General features: G+C 64.3%; 2 protein-coding genes across 3 annotated transcripts in view; one reads left to right on the top strand and one right to left on the bottom strand.

The window, feature by feature from the left end:
- Positions 1–621: 621 nt before the first annotated feature.
- On the bottom strand, positions 622–10,457 carry SLC20A1 (solute carrier family 20 member 1). The gene is made up of 11 exons (XM_068421479.1): positions 10,380–10,457; positions 9,775–10,232; positions 9,544–9,684; positions 9,381–9,466; positions 7,391–7,487; positions 5,180–5,299; positions 3,368–3,616; positions 2,733–3,282; positions 2,446–2,631; positions 2,046–2,130; positions 622–1,442 (listed from the first exon to the last, which is right to left on the bottom strand). The coding sequence occupies exons 2-11, from the start codon at positions 10,082–10,084 to the stop codon at positions 1,281–1,283; spliced, it is 1,986 nt and encodes a 661-aa protein (XP_068277580.1). The 5' UTR covers positions 10,085–10,232; positions 10,380–10,457; the 3' UTR covers positions 622–1,280.
- A 6,104-nt stretch (positions 10,458–16,561) lies between these two features.
- The window catches only part of NUDCD3 (NudC domain containing 3), a 31,502-nt gene continuing 28,916 nt past the window's right edge, over positions 16,562–19,147 (top strand). For both annotated transcript variants that reach the window (XM_068421391.1, XM_068421390.1), the window contains exon 1: positions 16,562–16,825. In XM_068421391.1, coding sequence (XP_068277492.1) covers positions 16,628–16,825 — 198 coding nt within the window. In that variant the 5' untranslated portion in view covers positions 16,562–16,627. The remainder of the gene's footprint in view (positions 16,826–19,147) is intronic.

Below are 19,147 nucleotides of genomic sequence, written 5' to 3'. Positions count from 1 at the left end.
GACCCCCCCCCGGCCCGGACAGGGACGGGAGCTGGGGGGGGCTCTGCCAGGGGACCCCCCACCCGGCACCTCACACCAGAGGGACAGGGACAGGAGGGGGCACCCACGGCCCGGGGGACACAGCCCCAGCCCGGGGGGGGGGGGGGGGGGGAAATGTCCCCAGGGGGCCCCCCCCAGGCACATCCCACCCCCATGGGGTCCCTGTCCCTGTGGGGGGCCCTTTCCCACCACCGTGGGGTCCCTGTTCCCCCCTGGTCCCCATCCCCATGGGGGGTCCCTGTCCCCATGGGGGGGCCCTTTCCCACCCTTGTCGGGTCCCTGTTCCCATGGATTCCTTGTGGGCCCCCTTCCCCAGGGGGTCCCCACCCCTGGGGGGTCCCTGTCCCACCCCTGGAGGGTCTCCAGCCCCGTGGGTCACATCCCCACGCAGCTCCATGAGCCACATCCCAACCCCCACCTGTCCCCATGTCATTGTCCCCCCCCAGGCAGGGCTCAGCCCCCCCAGCTCTTGCGACACCCCCCCCACCCCCGGTGCCACCTGCTGACGTGGGTGCCCAGCCTTGACCCCCCCAGGCCAGGAGGGAGCAGGGCTGGGGCCAGAGGGGACAGCAGGAGCAGCTCCTGCCCCAGGCTTGGCAAAGGGGGGCCATAGGGCCGTGCCCCCCAGCTGTGGGGCCCCGATAACCCCCCCCAGAGTTCACAGCCAGTCCCGTGACACTGGGGGGGGACACGTGGGGCTCTTATCGGTGGCCCCAGCTGCGTGGGGCCAAGGAGGGGCCCCCCTGCACCCTCCCCAGCACCTGCCAGCGCTGGGTACAAAGGAAATCTTTATTGAGTCTGAGGTAGCAGCAGTGAGGGGGGGGGGACCCCCAGGGCCCCCCCGAGGCGGAGGCTCGGTGTCCGCTACAGCGATAGAGGCAAAGCCGAACGCAGCGCAGCCCGCAAGGCTGGGGGGGGGGGCGGGGAGCCTCCCTGGCCCCCCAAAAGGGAGCAAGGACCCACCCCTTGGTCCTTATGCAAATCTTAATTAAAGTCATTAAAAATAAACTAAGGGGCCCCGAGCACTGCTCATCTACAGCTACAGCGCAGCAAGGGGGGGGGGGACCCCAGGGCAGTTATATTAATAACTGACTATTAATTAATTGATATTAAAATAAAATTTAACAAAAATGATACTTCAGTGACGACACTACGAGGAGCTGAGGGAGCCCGGGGGGTGGCGGCGGCCCCCGGCGCAGGAGGGGAGGGGGCAGCGGCGCGGGGCCCCCCCCCTGCTCCCGTCACACCGTGAGGATGGCGAATTTGAAGAGGGCCATGATGGCGGCGCTGATGAGGCCGGAGATGGGGACGGTGACGAACCACGCCACGAAGATGTTGCGGAAGAGACGCCAGTCCACGGCCTTCCTGGAGCGCAGCCAGCCCACCGAGACCACCGAGCCCACCTGGACGGGGGCCGGGGCACGGCTCAGCACCACAGCAGGATGGGGCACCCCCAAGGTGTCCATCGCCACCCCCTCAGGTGACCATCACCATCACCACCACCACCAGCTGTCCACACAGGTGTCCACCCCCAGGTGTCCAGTCCATCACCACCACCCCTCAGGTGTCCATCACCAAGTGTCCACCACCACCACCCCCCAGGTGTCCCCCACCACCCTGGTGTCCACCCCTAGGTGTCCATCACCCCCCTCCAGCCCTGACCCTGGAAAGCCTCAGCCCTGGCACCAAAGGTCTTGGCTCCAACCCTTGGGGAGCCACATCAGAAGGAACACAGCAAGGAGCCACCATCCCAGAGCAGTGACAGGGCGCTGCAGCGTGCAGGTCCCCATGGCCACCCATGGAGCCCAGGGGTTTTGTTCTTCCATCACCTCCCCAAGGGCCCCCTCACCCCAGGACTTCCCCCAGCCCACACTGAGATGCAGATGGCAGAGCTGGGACCAGGCCAGCCCCCAGTTTGGGTTGTCCCACTCAGCTCAGCCTTATTTAGCACCAGGATTTGGGGGTGGGCTGAGCTTGCCGTCCCCTCCTGCCACCTCCCCCCCTACCTTGCAGTGGGTCGTGCTGATGGGGAGGCCGACGTTGGAGGCGATCACCACCGTGAGGGCGGACGCCAGCTCGATGCTGAAGCCGCTGCGGAGACAAGAACGTGCGTGAGAACCCGAGCAGGGGCTCCCCTGGCTCAGCCCAAGCCAGACCTGGGACTGCTCTCCCCAGGTAGACCCTGCACAATGGGGTCAGCTCCTCACCCCGCTCTCCAGACCCCCAGCCTGACCCCTCCAAGGGACACAGGGAGGTGTTATGGGGTCACGCTCACCCCAGCTCCACCACCCAAGGAACGAGACCCCAAAAGAGAGCACGGAGAGGGGCTCCAGGAGCAGGACGCAGCTCTAGGACGCAGCTCTAGGACAGCCCCAAACCTCCCCCCTGCCCCAAGGCAGGCCTTACCTCGATGGCGTGATGGGAGTCAGGTCCTTCCCCATCGTCTGGATGACTCTCCTTCCCCAGACCCACAAGCCGATGCAAATCCCCACACCTCCGTAGAGCAGCAGCCAGATGGGAGTTGGCACCTTGGCAGCCACATTGCCCGTCTGATAGATCAAGTAGAGCGCGACCAGGGGCCCGATGGCATTGCTGGAAGAGAAAGGAGAGCTGGGCTGGAGGGCCAGAGGCTCTGGGCAAGGTGGGCACCAGCCTCAGCGAGCAACCCCACCGCTCCCACTGCCCCGACGGACCTGACGTCGTTGCCACCGTGAGCGAAGGAGCCGAAGCAAGCGGTGAGGATCTGCAGGAACTGGAAAAGGAGGGACACCTCGGGCTTGTCCTCGTCACGCCACTCTTCCAGGGAGCTCCTGCTGCCTTTGCAATCGCCCATGCCCACCTCCACCTGCGCCGTGTTCAGATCCACATCGGCAGCCGGGTGGGCGTCCGCCACCGCGTTGCAGTAGCTGGTGTAACTGTCCATGCGGACCCTCTTCTTGGTGTCCACCACGGGCCAGGTCAGCTTCTCCACCTCCACCCCTTCCCTGGCGCGGAGGGAGTCCAGGGGCATGCCGCAGATGGCCATGGTGTAGGAGGTGTAGCTGTTGTTGCGCCGCAGGGGTTTGTCCCCCGAGTCCCCCATGCAGTCCCCCATCTTGGCCAAGTGGAGTTTATGCAGCAGCTCCTTGTAGAGGCCGGAGTCCTTGTGCACGGTGTGGTACTGGTACTGCCCACTGGAGCTCAGCTGGTGGCCCACGGCCTGGTTGAACTGGACCAGGTTGCCATTGGGCAACTGCACGGCTCCTGCCAAGAGAGACGGTTGGGGTTCAGCACCTGGGGTTGGGGGGACACCATGCCAGCACCCCCATATCACCCCCCCACCGCTCACCGCTGTTGATGCCGGTTCCCTTCAGGTCAAGGTTGGGGAGTCTCTCCTGCTCCGGGACCTCTTCCAGGTCCCCCAGGTTGAAGGAGACCATCCTCTCCTCCACCGCTGCCCAATGGGGCACAACTGACCCCACATCAGCAACAGGGCCCTTGGCATCGCCCAGGGGCACCTTGGGCTCCTCATGGTCCTCCTTGGGGCTGACGTTCTTCTCCATCAAGGGGCTTTCAGAAGGACTGGATTTGATCTCTCCTGTGAAGGGAGGCAGATGCCATCAAACCCCTTCTCCCAGCACCAGGAGCAAGCCCACACCCCCTCACCGCTCAGATTTACGGCAGCTAAATAAAAATTTACAGCTTTCCCCCCCCTCAGTCCTGAACTTCGGAAACTGCTGGGCCAGGCACAACAGCCAAACAGGCACCAGCCACCTCATCTCCTATTTTTAGCGCCCCCCCACCCACACGGGGTGTGGTGAGCACCATTATGGGGCTTTTACACCCGTTCTTCCTAGGGCAGAGGTTCCTCTTCGAGCCACGTTTGTCCCATCCCAGTCACCAGCGGCTGTGGGATGCTCTGGACCCGCTTCTGGGGTGGCTGCGACCCCTGAAGCTGATGAGAAGGTGCCCAGAAGAACCTCAGTTCCTCTGCCAAGCCCATCAGCACCAGCCTGCCGGGAAGACTCGCCAGCCTGGGCTCCTCTCCAGCTCCCACTGGTGGGTGTCAAACCCAAAGCGGAGCCGGTCTCCACCTCCCGAGGGCAGCTCGGTTTCCTGTCCCGTTGGAAAAGCCGAGCCAGACACACCAACCCCTGGAGCCTGACCCTGTTATTGCCCCTTCGACCGCGAAAAAAAGCATGTTTTCTCCAGGTGAAAACATGAGGTCAGCTCCTTCAGACAACAACAACCGCCACCTCCTCGGCACAAACATTTCCCAGCCACTTTGCTCATCGCAAGGGTCAAGCGGTGGCACCCAGCCCCTCACCCTGGCATCGAGCCTCATCTCCTCCTGCATCACCACCACGCCCCGGCAATGGGCAGGAGGAGCTGCCCCGCAGGCAGGAGTTAAGCCGAAGCTCAGCACAGCTGAGAAGAATGTCAAGGGCAGCCATAAAGCTGTTAGTCACACCCCAGTCACACCAGTGTGACAAGGACACTGGTTATCCCCCCTCATCTCCAGCTCCTCCAAAGACTGCGCACAAAATTTATATGCAAGACCACACGCACGGCTCTGGGAGAGCTGCCTGGGCTCTCCGAGCTCGGCATTGCTCTTTTGGATGCCTTTCAAGAGAGGTTTTTGTTGGTTTTGGGTTTTTTTTTTTCTCTACGGGGAAAAAGATTTCGTCACCTTACGCGGCTTTGAACTTGTGATCGGCGTCTGCGGGGCCAAAGAGTGAGCAGGCAGAGGATTAAAGGTGACACCCGTTAACACGCAGGTTTGTCTCCTGCTTCCTCTCCTCCTCTATTAAACACTGAAATCAGGATGTTTAATATCCCTGGGCAGCTTCAAGGAGAAACGGCCCCGCTCCGAAATGAGCCGCTGGGCTGGTTTTGGGGTCCCCAAGGAGGTTCCTGGTGGCACTGGGCTGATTTTGGGGTCCCCAAGGAGGAGGTTCCTGGTGCTGCTGGGGGTTACGAGCATCTCGCTGAGCCGTGCCCTGGTGAGACCCGGGCTTTGCTGAGCAGCTTAAGCGCTAACGCAAGCGGAGGATTCCCTGCTAATAACGGCCCCGCGGCTAATGAGATCAAAGAGTTGGTCAGTCTGTGCGTGCCCTTCCCCGAAAGGATTGTGAAGAGAGGAGGAGGAGGAGTTACTCACGGTCGATTTTCTTCTTCATTCTCGGACACACAAAGAACCAGACGACGAGAGCGCAGACGACAGCACTCCCCGCCGAAATGAGGAGGATACCCCACAGGGGAAGTTTGTCAAAGTCCAGCACTAGGAAATAAAACAACAGATCTTTGAAAAAACTCTGGGGAAAAAAAAAAAACAACAAACCCTTGATGACACGGGGAACTCCATCACATCCCTGCGCTCATTCACCTGCCGGGGAGAAACGCTGTCGGGACACACCAGAGCTTGACCCACACAGAAATTCCTCCCCCAGGGAATATGCCCCCACAAACCCTAATTTTTCACATACACAAACACTTCCCCCCCTCCTTCCAGCAGCCAAACCCAAGCAGGGACCCCTGAGCGGGGCCAGGAGGCTCCTTGCATCCCTTTGTCTCCTCACTTGCTGCAATGTCAAAGAAAAAAACAAAAAAAAACCCCAATAAAAAAAACACCCACCCAGCACGGCTGCTGCAGTGACAGCACCGCGTCCCCGGCTCCGGGAGAGGACAAGGAGAAGCCCAGGAGAGCCCCAGGGCTGAGGAGAGGACAAGGGGGCTGCTCCCACCAGAGCCCCAGGGCTGGGGAGAGGACAAGGGGCTGCTCCCACCGGAGCCCCCCACACCTCCATCCCCTCCTCCAGCTGCCAAGGGATGAGGGTTCTCCTGCTCCACAAACCCCCAAGAACTCAAGTTTCACAGCACAGGAGATGTTCCGTAACCTCGTTACGAGCGTCCACACACGCAGCGGGACTTTGAGCAGAGGTTTGGCGTCGGCCCAGTTGGGGTTATCGGGCGCTTGCGACCGCTCAACTCCTGCGTTTGCTGCTGCAGGAGAACTGGCCGCTCCCCCTGCACCAACCTCGCCCCACGCGCTGTTGGGCTGTTTGCTGAAGGCCACAAGCCCCGCGCGGAGCTCAGCCAGCCCTCCTGCACCTGAGGACTGGAGGAGAAATATCAATCTACCTCGGGGTACCAGGGAAAAGTGATGCTGGAGCAGCCCCAGTGCCCCCCAGCAGCACCGCCATCTCCCCCAGGTTTGGAAAGCCACGGGAAAGGGAAGATGACATCCCTCCCAAAAATTGTTTCCAGCCGCTGTTTACAGCATCACCCCACCGCCGGCACCTCCTCCACAACAGGAAACCTACAGTCAGCCCGAAAAACAACTCGCGCCGAGGTCACGGAGCTCCTCCAGCCACCGTCCCCTTGCCAAGCCCTCTCCTAATCCTGCCCACGACCTCGACAGCCAAACGACCGCTTCAATTTGGCTTTTCCAACCAAAGCACCAACTCCTTGTCTCCATCCCAGTGCCAGCTCTTCTCGCCAGGGATAATTATAGAATCACAGACTGGTTTGGGTTGGAAGGGACCTTAAAGCCCATCGAGTTCCAACCCCCCTGCCACAGGCAGGGACACCTTCCACCAGCCCAGGTTGCTCCCAGCCCCATCCAACCTGGCCTTGAACACTGCCAGGGAGGGGGCAGCCACAGCTTCTCTGGGCAACCTGGGCCAGGCTCTCACCACCCTCACAGCAAAGAATTTCTTCCTCAGATCTCATCTCAATCTCCCCTCTTGCAGTTTAAAACCGTTCCCACTCGTCCTGTCACTACTTGCCCCTGTAAAAAGCCCCTCTCCCGCTTTCCTGTAGCCCCTTCAGGCACTGGAAGGTGCTAGAAGGTCTCCCCGGAGCCTTCTCTTCTCCAGGCTGAACAGCCCCAGCTCTCTCAGCCTGTCTCCAGAGCAGAGGGGCTCCAGCCCTCTGAGCATCTCCGTGGCCTCCTCTGGACTCGCTCCAACAGCTCCGTGTCCTTCTGATGTTGAGGGCCCCAGAGCTGGATGCAGTAGGGACAAGGTGGATCAGGAGGGCAGAGCCCCCGTCCCCGCTCCCAGCGGCCCCCGGGTACCTGAGTTTTAGCACAGGTAAGAGAAGGGGAAGGGGAAAGTCCCGTTATCTGCCGGCCCTAAGGAGAAAGGGTCTGGAGGGGGTTTAGTTTTTGAGCAGGTCTCTTTGGTTGGGCAACTACTCAAGCCCCCAAGCTCAGCATTACGCTAGCCTGCAGCCTTCCACAACGGGCACAGGCCAGCCGCCTTCTAGGAGATCTCAGCCCTGTAAAGCAAAAAAGGGGTAAATCGTGCATTTAATGGCGGGTTTTGGCAAGGATTCCAAAATCAAGGTGCAAGCATCGAGGCGTACTCACGGGGGGCGCCGGTGTACATGATTGAGAAGAGGTTGATGCCCACGGTGCAGGCGTAGAAGACGGGCAAAGCTCGCAAGCCGTTGGGCACGGGATCCGCCTGCAAGAGAAGGACGGGTGCTGCGGAGAGCCGGCCCCGGAGGAGCAGCCCCTTCCCCGAGGGGGGTCGGACCCGCAGCTGCTGGCAGCGACTCCACACCGCGCTCCTGCGAGCTCCACCGCGACGCAGAGCTCCCGACAGCTTCGGGAGAGGAACCCACTGAGGATGTGCCGCCATCGGACCCCCGCGGTGGTGGGGAGGGGGCAGAGAAGGTCCCATGAGGGGACCCAGGCGAGGGTCCCACCGCTCCCAAGGCTGGAGCATCTCAGAATCAATGGGGTTGGAAGAGCCCTCTGGGATCATCGAGTCCAACCATTGCCCTGACACCACCATGGCAACTAGACCAGGGCACTAAGTGCCATGTCCAGGCTTTTCTTAAACCCCTCCAGAGATGGTGACTCCACCACCTCCCTGGGCAGCCCCTTCCAATGGCTAATGACCCTTGCTGAGAAGAAATGCTTCCTAATGTCCAACCTGAACCTCCCCTGGCCAAGCTTGAGGCTGTGTCCTCTTGTCCTGTCGCTGGTTGCCTGGGAGAAGAGGCCGACTCCCACTTCACTACAACCTCCCTTCAGGTAGTTGTAGACTGCACTAAGGTCACCTCTGAGCCTCCTCTTCTCCAGCCTAAACACCCCCAGCTCCCTCTGCCGTTCCTCGGAGGTCAGACCCTCCAGACCCTTCAGCACCTTGGTCGCCCTCCTCTAGACTCGCTCCAACACCTCAACATCCATCTTGACCTGGACACAGGATTCAAGGTGCTCACTCAAAGTATCTCATCTGCGCCCGCAGCCACCTGAACCCTTCCAAGGCTCCGCAGCTGCACGCACATTTTCTTTCACAACCCCCCCAGGCACTTTCAGACAAAACCATTTCACCTCTTTCCAGCTGATTTAGATGAAATAAAAACCCCTCCGTGACTCACAAAGCAGCTTAATTCCACCACATACCTGCGCAGAGGAGCCCTCGCCCGAGCAGCAGGAGCACTTAAATCTCCGCCGCTGCCCAGCAATCGGGGTCTAACGTCGGGAACAAACACACCGAGTCACCGAGTGCCAAGAGGGACGGAGCAAGCGGAGTATTCATGGCCAGAAGGAAGCGTGATGGCTTCGAGAGGCCGGTTACGCAAGGTTACTGTGACAGCGGTGACGCTGGGTTGTGTTAAAGGGCTGCCAGGTAGAAACCAGCAGCGATAAGATCTTAACATCTCTTGAACCAGAAATAGTTGGAGCGAAGACCTCAAATAGCTTATATTAACCTCAAATATGCGGAAGAAAATGCTGGAGGTTCCTCTGGATACCTGGCAGGATCCTGCACTCCAGGGTCATCATCATCTAAGGTGACATCCAAAGCTGCCACCTCCATTTCGAGCACCACTGGGTGCTCAATGCGTGTCCCCAAAGCCAACCTGAGCACCCCTGGGTCTACCTGGGACCCCGGATGGGAGGAAAGCGCAGTTCCCACAGCACCAGGGATAACTCTGACCCTTCTGGCTTAAAAAAAAAAGCCCCAAGCCTGTTGGCCACTGCCTTTATCTGCAGCTGGACGCAAGAGGAGGTCCAGCCTTGCCCCAAGAGCCGAGAAGCTCTGATCTTATCAATTCTGGGCTGCTTCACTACTTGGAAGCTGCAGCTGCTTCTGCTGAGGCCAGGCAGCAGGCTCCTGGGCCAGATGTTTTGGAGGAAGTTGAGTGAAGCCTCCTCACCACCCAGGCTCCGCTTGGTGGAGCGGCCACAGGTCTCGTTTTCCCATGAAGGGCTCACCCAAGCGTCAACACAAGGATGGATGTGCCTGGAGAAGTTCTGGGGCCCATAAACCAACCAACCAGTCAAACGGGCAGATGGGGGAGCACCCAGGAGCTCCAAAGCATCAGAAAATGGAGTGGACAACCCTTACCTTATGGAGGATGAACCTCTGGACAAGGAAGAAGAGGATAGCAGACATGATACCAGAAAGGAGGGGTGAGATGAACCAGGACAACACTAGGAGAGAAGAGGCACCATGAGCACCCCACTGCTGGAAGGAGAAACCCAGGGGTGGTCACACGAGCTGGACTTACCAATCTTTAGCAGCTCGGACCACTTGACACCTTCTTGCCCTTTGGCCACCAATGAAAAGCCGATGGTTGCTCCGACGATGCAGTGGGTACCAGAAATGGGGAGCTTCAAGAACGAAGCCACCAGCTGCCACACAGCAGATCCTGGAGGAAGAGGAGCAAAAAAAAGTCATCATGGGGGCACCTTGAGGAACATCATCGCCCAGTTTTGACCCCCCCCATCTTGCTCCTCACCGAACATGGCGCTGATCGAGCCGGCCATCAGCAGCTGCTGCGTGGAGTTGTACATCTCCACGTCGATGAGCCCCTTGCGGATGGTCTCACTGACTTTGGCTCCCAGGAGGACGGAACCCACCGTCTCGAAGATGCTGGCCAGGATGCAGGCTTGGCGCAGGGTCACCACCCCCGAGCCCACCGCCGTGCCGAAGGAGTTGGCCACGTCGTTGGCGCCCACGGAGAAGGCGAGGACGAAGGCGATGACGAAGCCGAGGACCAACATCGAGAGGGAGGAGGCCATGATGGCGGGGGGGGCGGTGGGGTCCATGGTTGGGGGGTTAATAAATTAGGTATAAAATTAAATAGGGGGGTGGGGGGTCGCTATAGGGCACGGGGGGAGGTCGCTGTGCTACGGCCCCGCCGGCTGCAGGCGCTGGGGAGTGGGGGCTGCGCCATGGCCTGGGCCGCGCTTCATCCTGCGGGAGAGACGGGGGTCAGCGGGGGGGGGGGCACCTTCCCGCGCGCCGGTAACGGCCGCTCCTGTCACCGCCCCCACCCCCACGCCCCTCCTTCCTCCTCCTCCCCCTCCTCCCGCCGCCATGTGCCCCCCCACCCCCGCTCACCGGCAGGGCCTGGCCGCACTCTCCGGTTCCCGCCGGTTCCCTCCGCCGCTCCCGACTAGCGCCGCCGCCCGCCGCCCGCCGCGCTTTAACCGCCCTCCCGCCGCCCCCACGTGACCACCGCCCCGCCCCGCCGCGCCGCCCCCCATTGGCTCGCGAGGCCGGCGGGGAGGGCCGAGGCCGCGCCGCCATTGGGCAGCGCCCAGCGCAGAGCGCCCCGCCCCCCCCAGGGTCCCGCCCCCACCGGGCGCCGCCGCCGCCGCCGCGCGCCGCCCCCCCCCCCCGCGCGGGCAGCGCGGCCCGACACCACGTGCGCGCTCAGCAGCGCCCCCTGCGCGGGGCGGGGGGACCGGGGGGGATCGGCCCGGCCCGGCTGCTCTCGGCTCGGCTCGGCACAGCTCGGCCCAGCTGGGCCCAGCTTGGCTGGGCCGGGCTCAGCTAGGCTCAGTCTGGCTGCGTTCAGCTGGGCTTGGCCCAGCTGGGTTCGGCTTGGCTCGGCTGGGCCCGGCTTGGCTTGGCTCAGCTGGGCTTAGCTCAGCTCACCTCACCTCAGCATGGCACAGCTCAACTTGGCCCGGCTCAGCTCAGCTTGGCTGGGCTCAGCTTGGCTCGGCTCAGCTCGGCTCAGCTCAGCTCAGCCCACCTGGGCCTGGCTCAGCTCGGCTCAGCTTGGCCCAGCTGGGTTCAGCTAAGGTCGGCTCGGCTCAGCTCGGCTCAGCTCAGCTCAGCTTGGCTGGACCCAGCTCGGCCCGGCTTGGCTGAGCTCGGCCCGGCCCGTCTCTAACAGCCCAACACAGGTGCGGGCTTGGCCCTGGCTCGGTCCGGCACAGCTCTGAGCTCAGCCTCAGCAGCGGCACCCGCCCGGGGGCACCCACCCCACCGTGGCACCCGGCCACCCCCGGCTCCCCCCGGTACAGTCCCCACGCAGGGACCAAAACCAGTTCCCACCAGCACCGGCACCCGCGGCCTGGGGGTTCCCGGGGGTCCCGCACACACGGCCCCCGCGTGCACATGCACACGCCGGGCGCACACGTGTGTCCCGGGGGATCCGGTGCCCGTCCCCGCCGCAGGGTGACCGTTGCCCGGCAGGAAGCGCGGCTCAGCGGGCCCAGCGCGGGGCCGGGCCGCGGGGCAGCGGGTCACCCGGCACAGGGGGCTGTGCCCGTGCACGGGTCAGCGGCTCGGTGCCGGCCGGGGCTGGGCCCGTCACAGGCCGTCGCGTTATGGGGCCACTGGTGACGTGGGCCCACGGATGGCATCCGGTGGGGGGGGTGCCCCGGCCCCGCTGCCCCCGCGTCACCGGCCAGAGTCCGTCCCGTGTCCCCGCGGGCCCCATGTCCCGGCCACGTGCGGCGCGGGGCGCGCTGAGCCGCAGCACGGCCCAGGGCGGGTGCCTGGGGCCTGGGGTCCCCTCGCCCCTCTCAGCCCCCCGGAGGTGGCAGCAGGGGTGACCCCACGCCCTCACCCCGTCCCTGTCACCCCTGGGTGGCCCCGTCTGGGCGACGCTGGGGGGGAAACTGAGGCAGGAACCCCTGGGTGAAGCTGGGAGGACCCACGGCCTCGGCCCCCCGGGTCCCATTCCCCTGCACCCCAGAAGCTGGGGAGGGACCCGGGTGTGCTGGGGCACTGCGGGGGCAGGGGCGGCCTGGGGGCAGCACTGGGCACACGGGGGCAGCACCAGGGACACGGGGGGCAGCACTGGGGACGGGGGGCAGCACCGGGGACAGGGGGGCAGCACTGGGGACAGGGGGGGCAGCACAGAGACACGGGGGGCAGCACCGGGCACATGGGGGGCAGCACCGGGCACATGGGGGGCAGAACTGGGACATGGGGGGCAGCACCAGGGACACGGAGGGCAGCACTGGGCACACGGGGGGGCAGCACTGGGGACATGGGGGCAGCACTGAGGACAGGGGGGGCAGCACCGGGGACACGAGGGGCAGCACTGGGCACACAGGGGACAGCACCAGGGCAATTATATTAACTGGCAATTAATTAAATTTGATTGCCCCGAGCTGAGCGTTTTGCCCATGACAGGAACTGTTGGATGATCTCCTTGTCCTTGTCTCGACCCATGAGCCTTCTGTCATGTGTGCCCCCAACCCTGTTGGGGACAGGGAGTGACCGAGCGGCTGGGTGGGCACCCAGCACCCAGCCAGGCTCAACCCCGCACACCACCCTGTTTGCTCACACCCTTTCCCCTCCCTGAGCCCCCTTTCCTGGTGGGCTTTGTGTCTCCAGCCTTGCCAGAACCTCTCGATGGTGGTAAGATGCTCCAAGGGCAGGGAAAAATTCCCTCTGAACCCCAGCTGAGACCCAGCCCCGGCCCAGGAACCGGGAGGGTCACCTCAACAGCCCCGCAAGGCATCGTTGGGGTGTCCCTCACGGCACTGCAGAAGAGGGCAGGGAATGTGCAGAGCAGGAACCAGGAGAGGAAATCAGAGGTGTCATCAGATCATGGAATTATTTAGGTTGGAAAGAACCTTTAAGCTCATCGAGTCCACCCGTCACCCCAGTGCTGCCAAGGCCACCACTAACCCATGTCCCTCAGCACCACATCTACACGGCTTTTAAATCCCCCCGGGGATGGGGACTCCACCACTGCCCTGGGCAGCCTGTGCCAGTGCTTGACAACCCTTTCCATGGAGAAATTGTCCCTGATCTCCAATCTAAACCTCCCCTGGGGCAACTTGAGACCGTTTCCTCTCATCCGATGGCTCCTTTTCTCCAGGCTCAACCCCCCCAGGGCCCTCAGCCGCTCCTCACAAGCTCTCCAGACCCTTCTCCTTGTGCTCCAGACCCTTCCCCAGCCCCGTTGCCCTTCTCTGGACTCACTCCAGCACCTCAAGGTCTTTCTTGTCGTGAGGGGCTGTCCTGGTTTGGCCTAAACCAGGCCGATTTTCCTTTCAGTGATTTTTACTTTCATCTAAGTCTCCTCTAAGTAACCGCACTTTCTGAAACTAACTCCATGTTTTGCAGTGTCTGCTTCCAGGACTGATAACGCTCGAAGTTTGTAGTTATCACTGAGGCACCGGTAGGGATGTTGGGCAGTAAGGCTCTTGCTGTACTCAGTCTTAGAGAGACCAAGGTCACTGCTGAATTCCTCCCTGCTTACGAGTGAAGAGCCGCAGGGGGGTCGCAGCTGCAGCGGGGAGCGGACAGGGCAGGTGACCAAAAATTGACCAGCGAAGGTATTCCACCCCATACACATCATTCTCGGTATAAAGCGGGGGGATCACGAGGGTCTCGCTCTCTTTCTGCTATGGCCGGTGTCCAAGGAGGACTCCGTCTGTTTTCCTGCTGCCCCCGATCCCGATCCGTGCATCCCTGAATCCAGCTCTCGACCGTCGCTAGGCCCAGCCTGGGCCTTCCCGGAGCCTGCCCTGCAGTGCCGGGGGTGACGTGGCTGACTTCAGGGGAGCTCAATCTTGGTTTTGTATATATATATTTGTATATATTTGATTATTTCTATTATTATTATTATTATACTCTTTTCCATTATTATAGTTTATTAAAACTGTTTTAACTTTCCAACCCGGAAGTCTCTCTCCCTTTTCCCTTTCCCTTTCCCTTTGGGGGGGGGCGGATAACAGAGGGCATCTGCCGCAGGTTTAATAGCCGGCCCAGCTTTAAACTGTGACAGGGGCCCAAAACTGCACCCAGGATTCGAGGTGCGGCCTCACCAGGGGGACGATCCCTGTCCTAGTCCTGCTGGCCACACTAGTGCTGGTACAAACCAGGATGCTGGTGGCCTCCTTGGCCACCTGGGCACACTGCTGGCTCATATCCAGCCGCCATCGAACAACACCCCCAGGGCCTTTCCCACCAGGCACTTTCCAGCTTCTCTGCCCCAGCCTGTAGCGCTGCGGGGGGTTGTTGTGCCCCAAGGGCAGGACCCGGCACTTGGCCTTGTTGAACCTCTTGTGTGTCAACACAGGCAATGCCACCGAGGAGCCCAGGACCCTCGTGAGGGCACAGCCGGTGTCACAGCACCCAGCCCCAAGGCCTGTTTCCTGGCCAAGTCACAATCTGAGCCTCCATCCCTCACCCGCTGATGCCCGGGGACGTTTCCGTTGCCTCTTCTCGTGCTTTTTATGCCAGTTTGCTCAGGAGAGAAGGGGCTCGGGGCTGCGGAGACGGTCAGAGGGCTGGAGCGTCTCTGCTACGGGGAGAGGCTGAGGGAGCTGGGGCTGTTCAGCTGGAGAAGAGCAGACTGAGGGGGAGACACCAGAGAGCCCTTGGCACCCAAAGGCCAGAAGGCACCATGGCGCGGCCACCATAGCGGCTCCCAGCGCGCGGCCCCCCGGCCCCCCCGCCCCCCCAGCTCCTTCAGCCGCTGCTGCTCCCCGAAACCTTCTACCCCCGAGGTAGGGACCGACCCCCCCCTGCAGCCGGGGACGCTGTGGGGGCAGGAGGGGAGGTGACCCCCCCCCCCATCGCTCCTGGCTCTCTCGCAGGCTCAGCCGCCCTGTGCGCCGCGTCTCTGCCGGGTGCTGCCCTGTGGGGCCGCGGGGGCTGCGGGACCCCCCCGGCCTGGCCAGCCCCTGGGACCCCCCAGGGCCAACCCCAGCACCCTGCACCCTACAACCATCGGGGCAGAGCAGTGGCCCCGGCCCCCCCCGACGCTGCTGACGTCCATCCCCGGCTGCCAGCGCATCGCGGGGTGGGCTGCACCCACCGACACCTCCGGCACGGCCTCCCCCGCGGGGACACCCCTGGGCAGCGACGTCCCCCCCAGCCCCTCTGCTGCCCCCCATGACCACCACGCTGAGGGCGCAGAAGGGGACCTTGAAGTGCCCCAGGAGGAGCCGCTCAATGGGTCCTGGTGGCTCTTTGGGGGCTCCATGGAGGCGGTGGAGGTCGGCCTGGCCAGTGCTACCAGCAGCCCCGTGCCTGGGGACCCTGGTGGCACCGCCGCGGCCAGGCCACGGAAGCGGGGACGGGACCGGGGGCAGGACTGGGGGCAGGACCGGGGGCAGAAGTGGGGGCAGAAGCGGGGGCAGAGCCCCTCGGCGACAGCCCCCAGCAAGCGCCGGGCTCTGGGGGCCGCACGGGAGTGGCGGGGGGGGATTAGTGCCACCGCAGGGGTGAGCTGGGGATGGGGGAGCGGGGGGCGGGGGAGCGGGGGGCGGGGGCACGGGGGGGTATTTGAGGGTACGGGGGGGTCGAGGTGGGTTTGGTGGGGCCTTTGCTGTCGGGGTTTTTCACCATTAAAAGCCTTTTTTCCCCAGAACGGCTCCGGGCCCGGTGGGACGGGGAGGGGGCGCGGGAGGCACCGGGACACGGCCCCGCAGCGGGGCAAAAGCGCCGCCGAGCCCACATCGGGACCGGGGAGCCCCGAGGGGTCCGAGCCCCCCCCCGAGTCCCCCGGGGTCCGGGGCAGCCGCGCCGGCAGCTCCAGGGCCGGGTTCGAAGCCCCTTCGCCCCTCGCCGGGCACCGCAGGAGCCGCGGCTGAGCCCCATCCGCGGGACTATTTTCTGTCTCCTTCCGCCTCCCGGTTCCCGCGCTCCGCCCCCTCGCCGCCGGCCACGCCCCCTTGGGGGGAGGCCACGCCCCCTGCGCGGCGGCGGGCCGGAGCCGTGGCGCCGCCTAGCGGTTGGGAGCAGGCACCGACATCCGCCGGCACCGCCCCCGGCGGGGGTGCATCTCAGGGAGCGCCCCCTGGCGGCGAGACGGGGGACATGGCCCGGAATAGTGTCGTGGGGTGGGAGATGGTGGGGATGGGTGCGGGGACCCCCCCCGTGCTGGGGGGGACATGGGGGAGAGGGGGTTCCATGGGTGCTATAGGGGGGTCTGGAGGTCCCTGGGTACTGGGGGGGACCGGGAGTCCCATGGGTGCTATAGGGGGGTCTGGAGGTCCCTGGGTACTGGGGGGGACCGGGAGTCCCATGGGTGCTATAGGGGTGGGCTGGGGGTCCCAGGGGTGCTATAGGGGGGACAGGGGGTCCCATAGGTGCTATAGGGGGGGCTGGGGGTCCCCTGGGTACTGGGGGGGACACAGGGGGTCCCATGGGTTCTGGGGGGGGGGGTTCTGGTAGTCCCCTGGGTGCCATGGGCGGGGCTGGGGGTCCCCCGGGAACCACAGCGGGCGGGGGCCCATCGGCACAGCCGGAACGTGGCGGCGCGGGGCAGGTTCCGGGCGGGCCGCGTTGCGCGGGGGCAGCCGGGACCGGAAGTGGGGGGGAGCAGCGCGGGGAGGACCGGAAGCGCGGCCGGCGGCCGTTGCCGTGCCCGCGGGCCCCGAGCCGCCATGGAGGCCGCGGCCGCGCTCACCGACATGTACGACCAGGCGCTGCTGGGGATCCTGCAGCACGTCGGGAACGTCGAGGAGTTTCTGCGCGTCCTCTTCGGGTTCCTCTACCGCAAAACCGACTTTTACCGCCTCCTCCTGCGGCCCGGGGACCGCCTGGGCTTCCCACCCGGCACGGCGCAGGCCATGACCCTGCAGGTACCGGCGGGGCCTGCTGCGCCTTGAGGGCCCCCCGGGGCCGGTGGTGCTCGGCGGGGTGGGGAGGTGGCGAGGCCCGGCCGTGCTGACTGTCGGGGGGGAGGCGGCTGCTGTTGTCTCCGTCGCTGGGCCACACCGGCCGTGTCACCGAGCGGGTGTCCCCCGGGGGTGGGTGGGTGTCAGCGGCACGGCCGGGTCTGCTCTGTGATGGCTGCGGTGGAGATCAGGGCGAGGTGGGGGAGACCGGGGGCCGGGCAGCGCGGCAGCCCCCGGGTTACCGGCTGTACCCGGGGAGGAGGAGGCGGGAGAGGTGTCGTGGCGGGTGGGTGCGGGCCGGGAAGCGTCACCCTTGTAAGAGGACGGGGGGCCCCGGGGGCGGACAAGGACTGCGAGACACCTCTCGGAGCTTGGCCCCGGCTGGTGGTGGCACAGGGGACGTGCCGGGCTCGTGGGGAGCTGCCGCCGTGGGAGCAGGGAGCTGAGGGCTCGCAGGGGCTCTGGGAGTCGGGCGAGGAGCTGGTTTGGGCTGCGCGGAGCCGGAGCTCGCAGCCAGCACCGGGCCTGCCTCCACGGTGGGGGAGAGGTGGCGAAAGGCCGGTGTGTTCACCGCCGGGCTGGGTGCTGGGGCAGCGCCGGAGGTCTCTGAGTCAGGGCTCGGCCGGGCTGTTATTAACCTTTATTAGCAGGGAGGAAACGAGCTCGTAAAAATCGGGGTAAGGATTTGGGGTGTTTGTCTGCTCGGACGGGGTGAGTTTCCCTTCGCAGGCCTGGGGGTGATGCGGGCAGGCTGACGGGACGTCCCTGCCCCTCTCCCGGCCGCGGTCCGCGGCACGAGGGATCCTCCTCACCCGCCTGCCGTGTCCCCAAGTTAGCCCCCGCCACGGGAGCGCGCTGGGGAGCCCAGGGAGGTGCCAGGCTGCGGGGGAGAGCGCGGAGCCCAACCCACGGGGCAGCAATGATGGGAGATCTGTCTGAGGTGCCCCCCGGCAGCGTTTCGGGGCTGGGCACAAGGAGGGAGGCGCAGCGCCGCGGCCACAGCGTTCCTGCCCCGCAAAGGTGTTGGCCCAGGGTGGCCTCGCGGCTGCAGCGCTGGGGACCTGGAGCGGGGGGACAGTTCGGAGGGGACTCGTCCCCACTCCTGGCTTGGCCGCGGCCCAGGGGAAGGACGCGGTTGTGGGGCATCGCTCTGCACTGCCCGCGCGGGGCTGGCTTGAGCTCGGGCTTTGCTGGGGAGGAGGAGCCGGGCACGGGCACCGCGGCTTCGCACGGAGTTCAGAGCAACTAAAGAAAGAGGCAAATGGCGCGGGGCGGTGCCCAGCGCTCGCCTCTCCCGCGTCCTCGTCCCATGGGCCGGTCCCCGCGTGTGGAAGAAGCGTGGGGTGAGGGGCATGACCACACACCACCATAAAGCTGCTCCTGTCCCGCGCTGTGCCCCTTTGCCCCCCACGGCCTGTGCCCGGAGGGAGGCTCCGTCAAGCAGAAGCACTGGAGCTGGCTCGGAAACGGTCCCGGGAAGCGAGGGAGGGTTCGAGGGGCCTCCAGCACGTGTTTATGGTGAGAGGCGGCCGGCACTTGGGTGGGAGAAGCTTCGGCTCCTTCGAGGAGCGGGCGCAGGCCCCGGGTGGCTGCGCCTCCCCCGGCTCCGTCCTGCAGTTGGGGTTTAACGTTTAACGTCCCGCCTGCGCGGGACGGGCACGGCTGGAAGCGAGCCGTGGGGTGGGATCCCATCTGCTGCTGCCGCTGGCTTGGGCAGCGACCTTCTCGCCTACCGCACCCCGGCATGGGGAGGGATGGCTTTTTTTCCGAGCATGTGCATTTTTTTTGGCTTGAACTGCTCAGTTCTGGCTCAAAACCCCACATGAGCTCCCTCTGCTCCTTCTCCCGTGCCGGCTAAGAGAGCTCCGAGTCCAGTCGGGCTCAGCCAGCACCAGGTGAACCATCATCCAGCTTCTCCTGGGGCAGCTCATCCCGTTCCCACCTCGGAGGTTTGGTCTGAGCCTCGGGCTCACAAACGGCCCCTCGGTGAGCGCTGGAACGCGGGGAAGGCCGGAGGGGCGACAGCTCCCTCGGAGCCCCCTTCCCAGCCAGGAGTCAGAGCTCCTTGCTTTCCCCTGGAGTCACCAGCCCTTTTCCCAGCAGCGAAGGGATTCCAACGGTTTCAAAGCGGCTCCCAGGAACTCGGGCGTTCTCCTGAGGCGTGTTTAACGTGGTCACGTGAGCTTTGAAATAGTTGGTGGCTGGTTTTGTTGGCGATTAAAGCAGCTCAGTGTAGGGAGTGGGGGGTGGGGGGTGTCCAGAGAGCGAGGGACAGTATTAAGTGCC

This window comes from Nyctibius grandis, chromosome 33 (assembly GCF_013368605.1).
Source record: "Nyctibius grandis isolate bNycGra1 chromosome 33, bNycGra1.pri, whole genome shotgun sequence".
Lineage (NCBI taxonomy): Eukaryota > Metazoa > Chordata > Aves > Nyctibiiformes > Nyctibiidae > Nyctibius > Nyctibius grandis.
The sequence above is the reverse complement of the archived record's forward strand: the minus strand, read 5'-3'. Positions and strand labels throughout refer to the sequence as shown.

Excerpts from the sequence above, each read along its gene's own strand:
- SLC20A1 (XM_068421479.1), bottom strand. The coding sequence starts at position 10,084 with ATGGACCCCACCGCCCCCCCCGCCATCATGGCCTCCTCCCTCTCGATG. Across the intron at positions 7,488-9,380 it reads AGAGGTTCATCCTCCATAAG|GCGGATCCCGTGCCCAACGG; the intron begins GTAAGGGTTGTC and ends CTTCTCTTGCAG. Across the intron at positions 2,632-2,732 it reads CACGGTGGCAACGACGTCAG|CAATGCCATCGGGCCCCTGG; the intron begins GTCCGTCGGGGC and ends TTTCTCTTCCAG.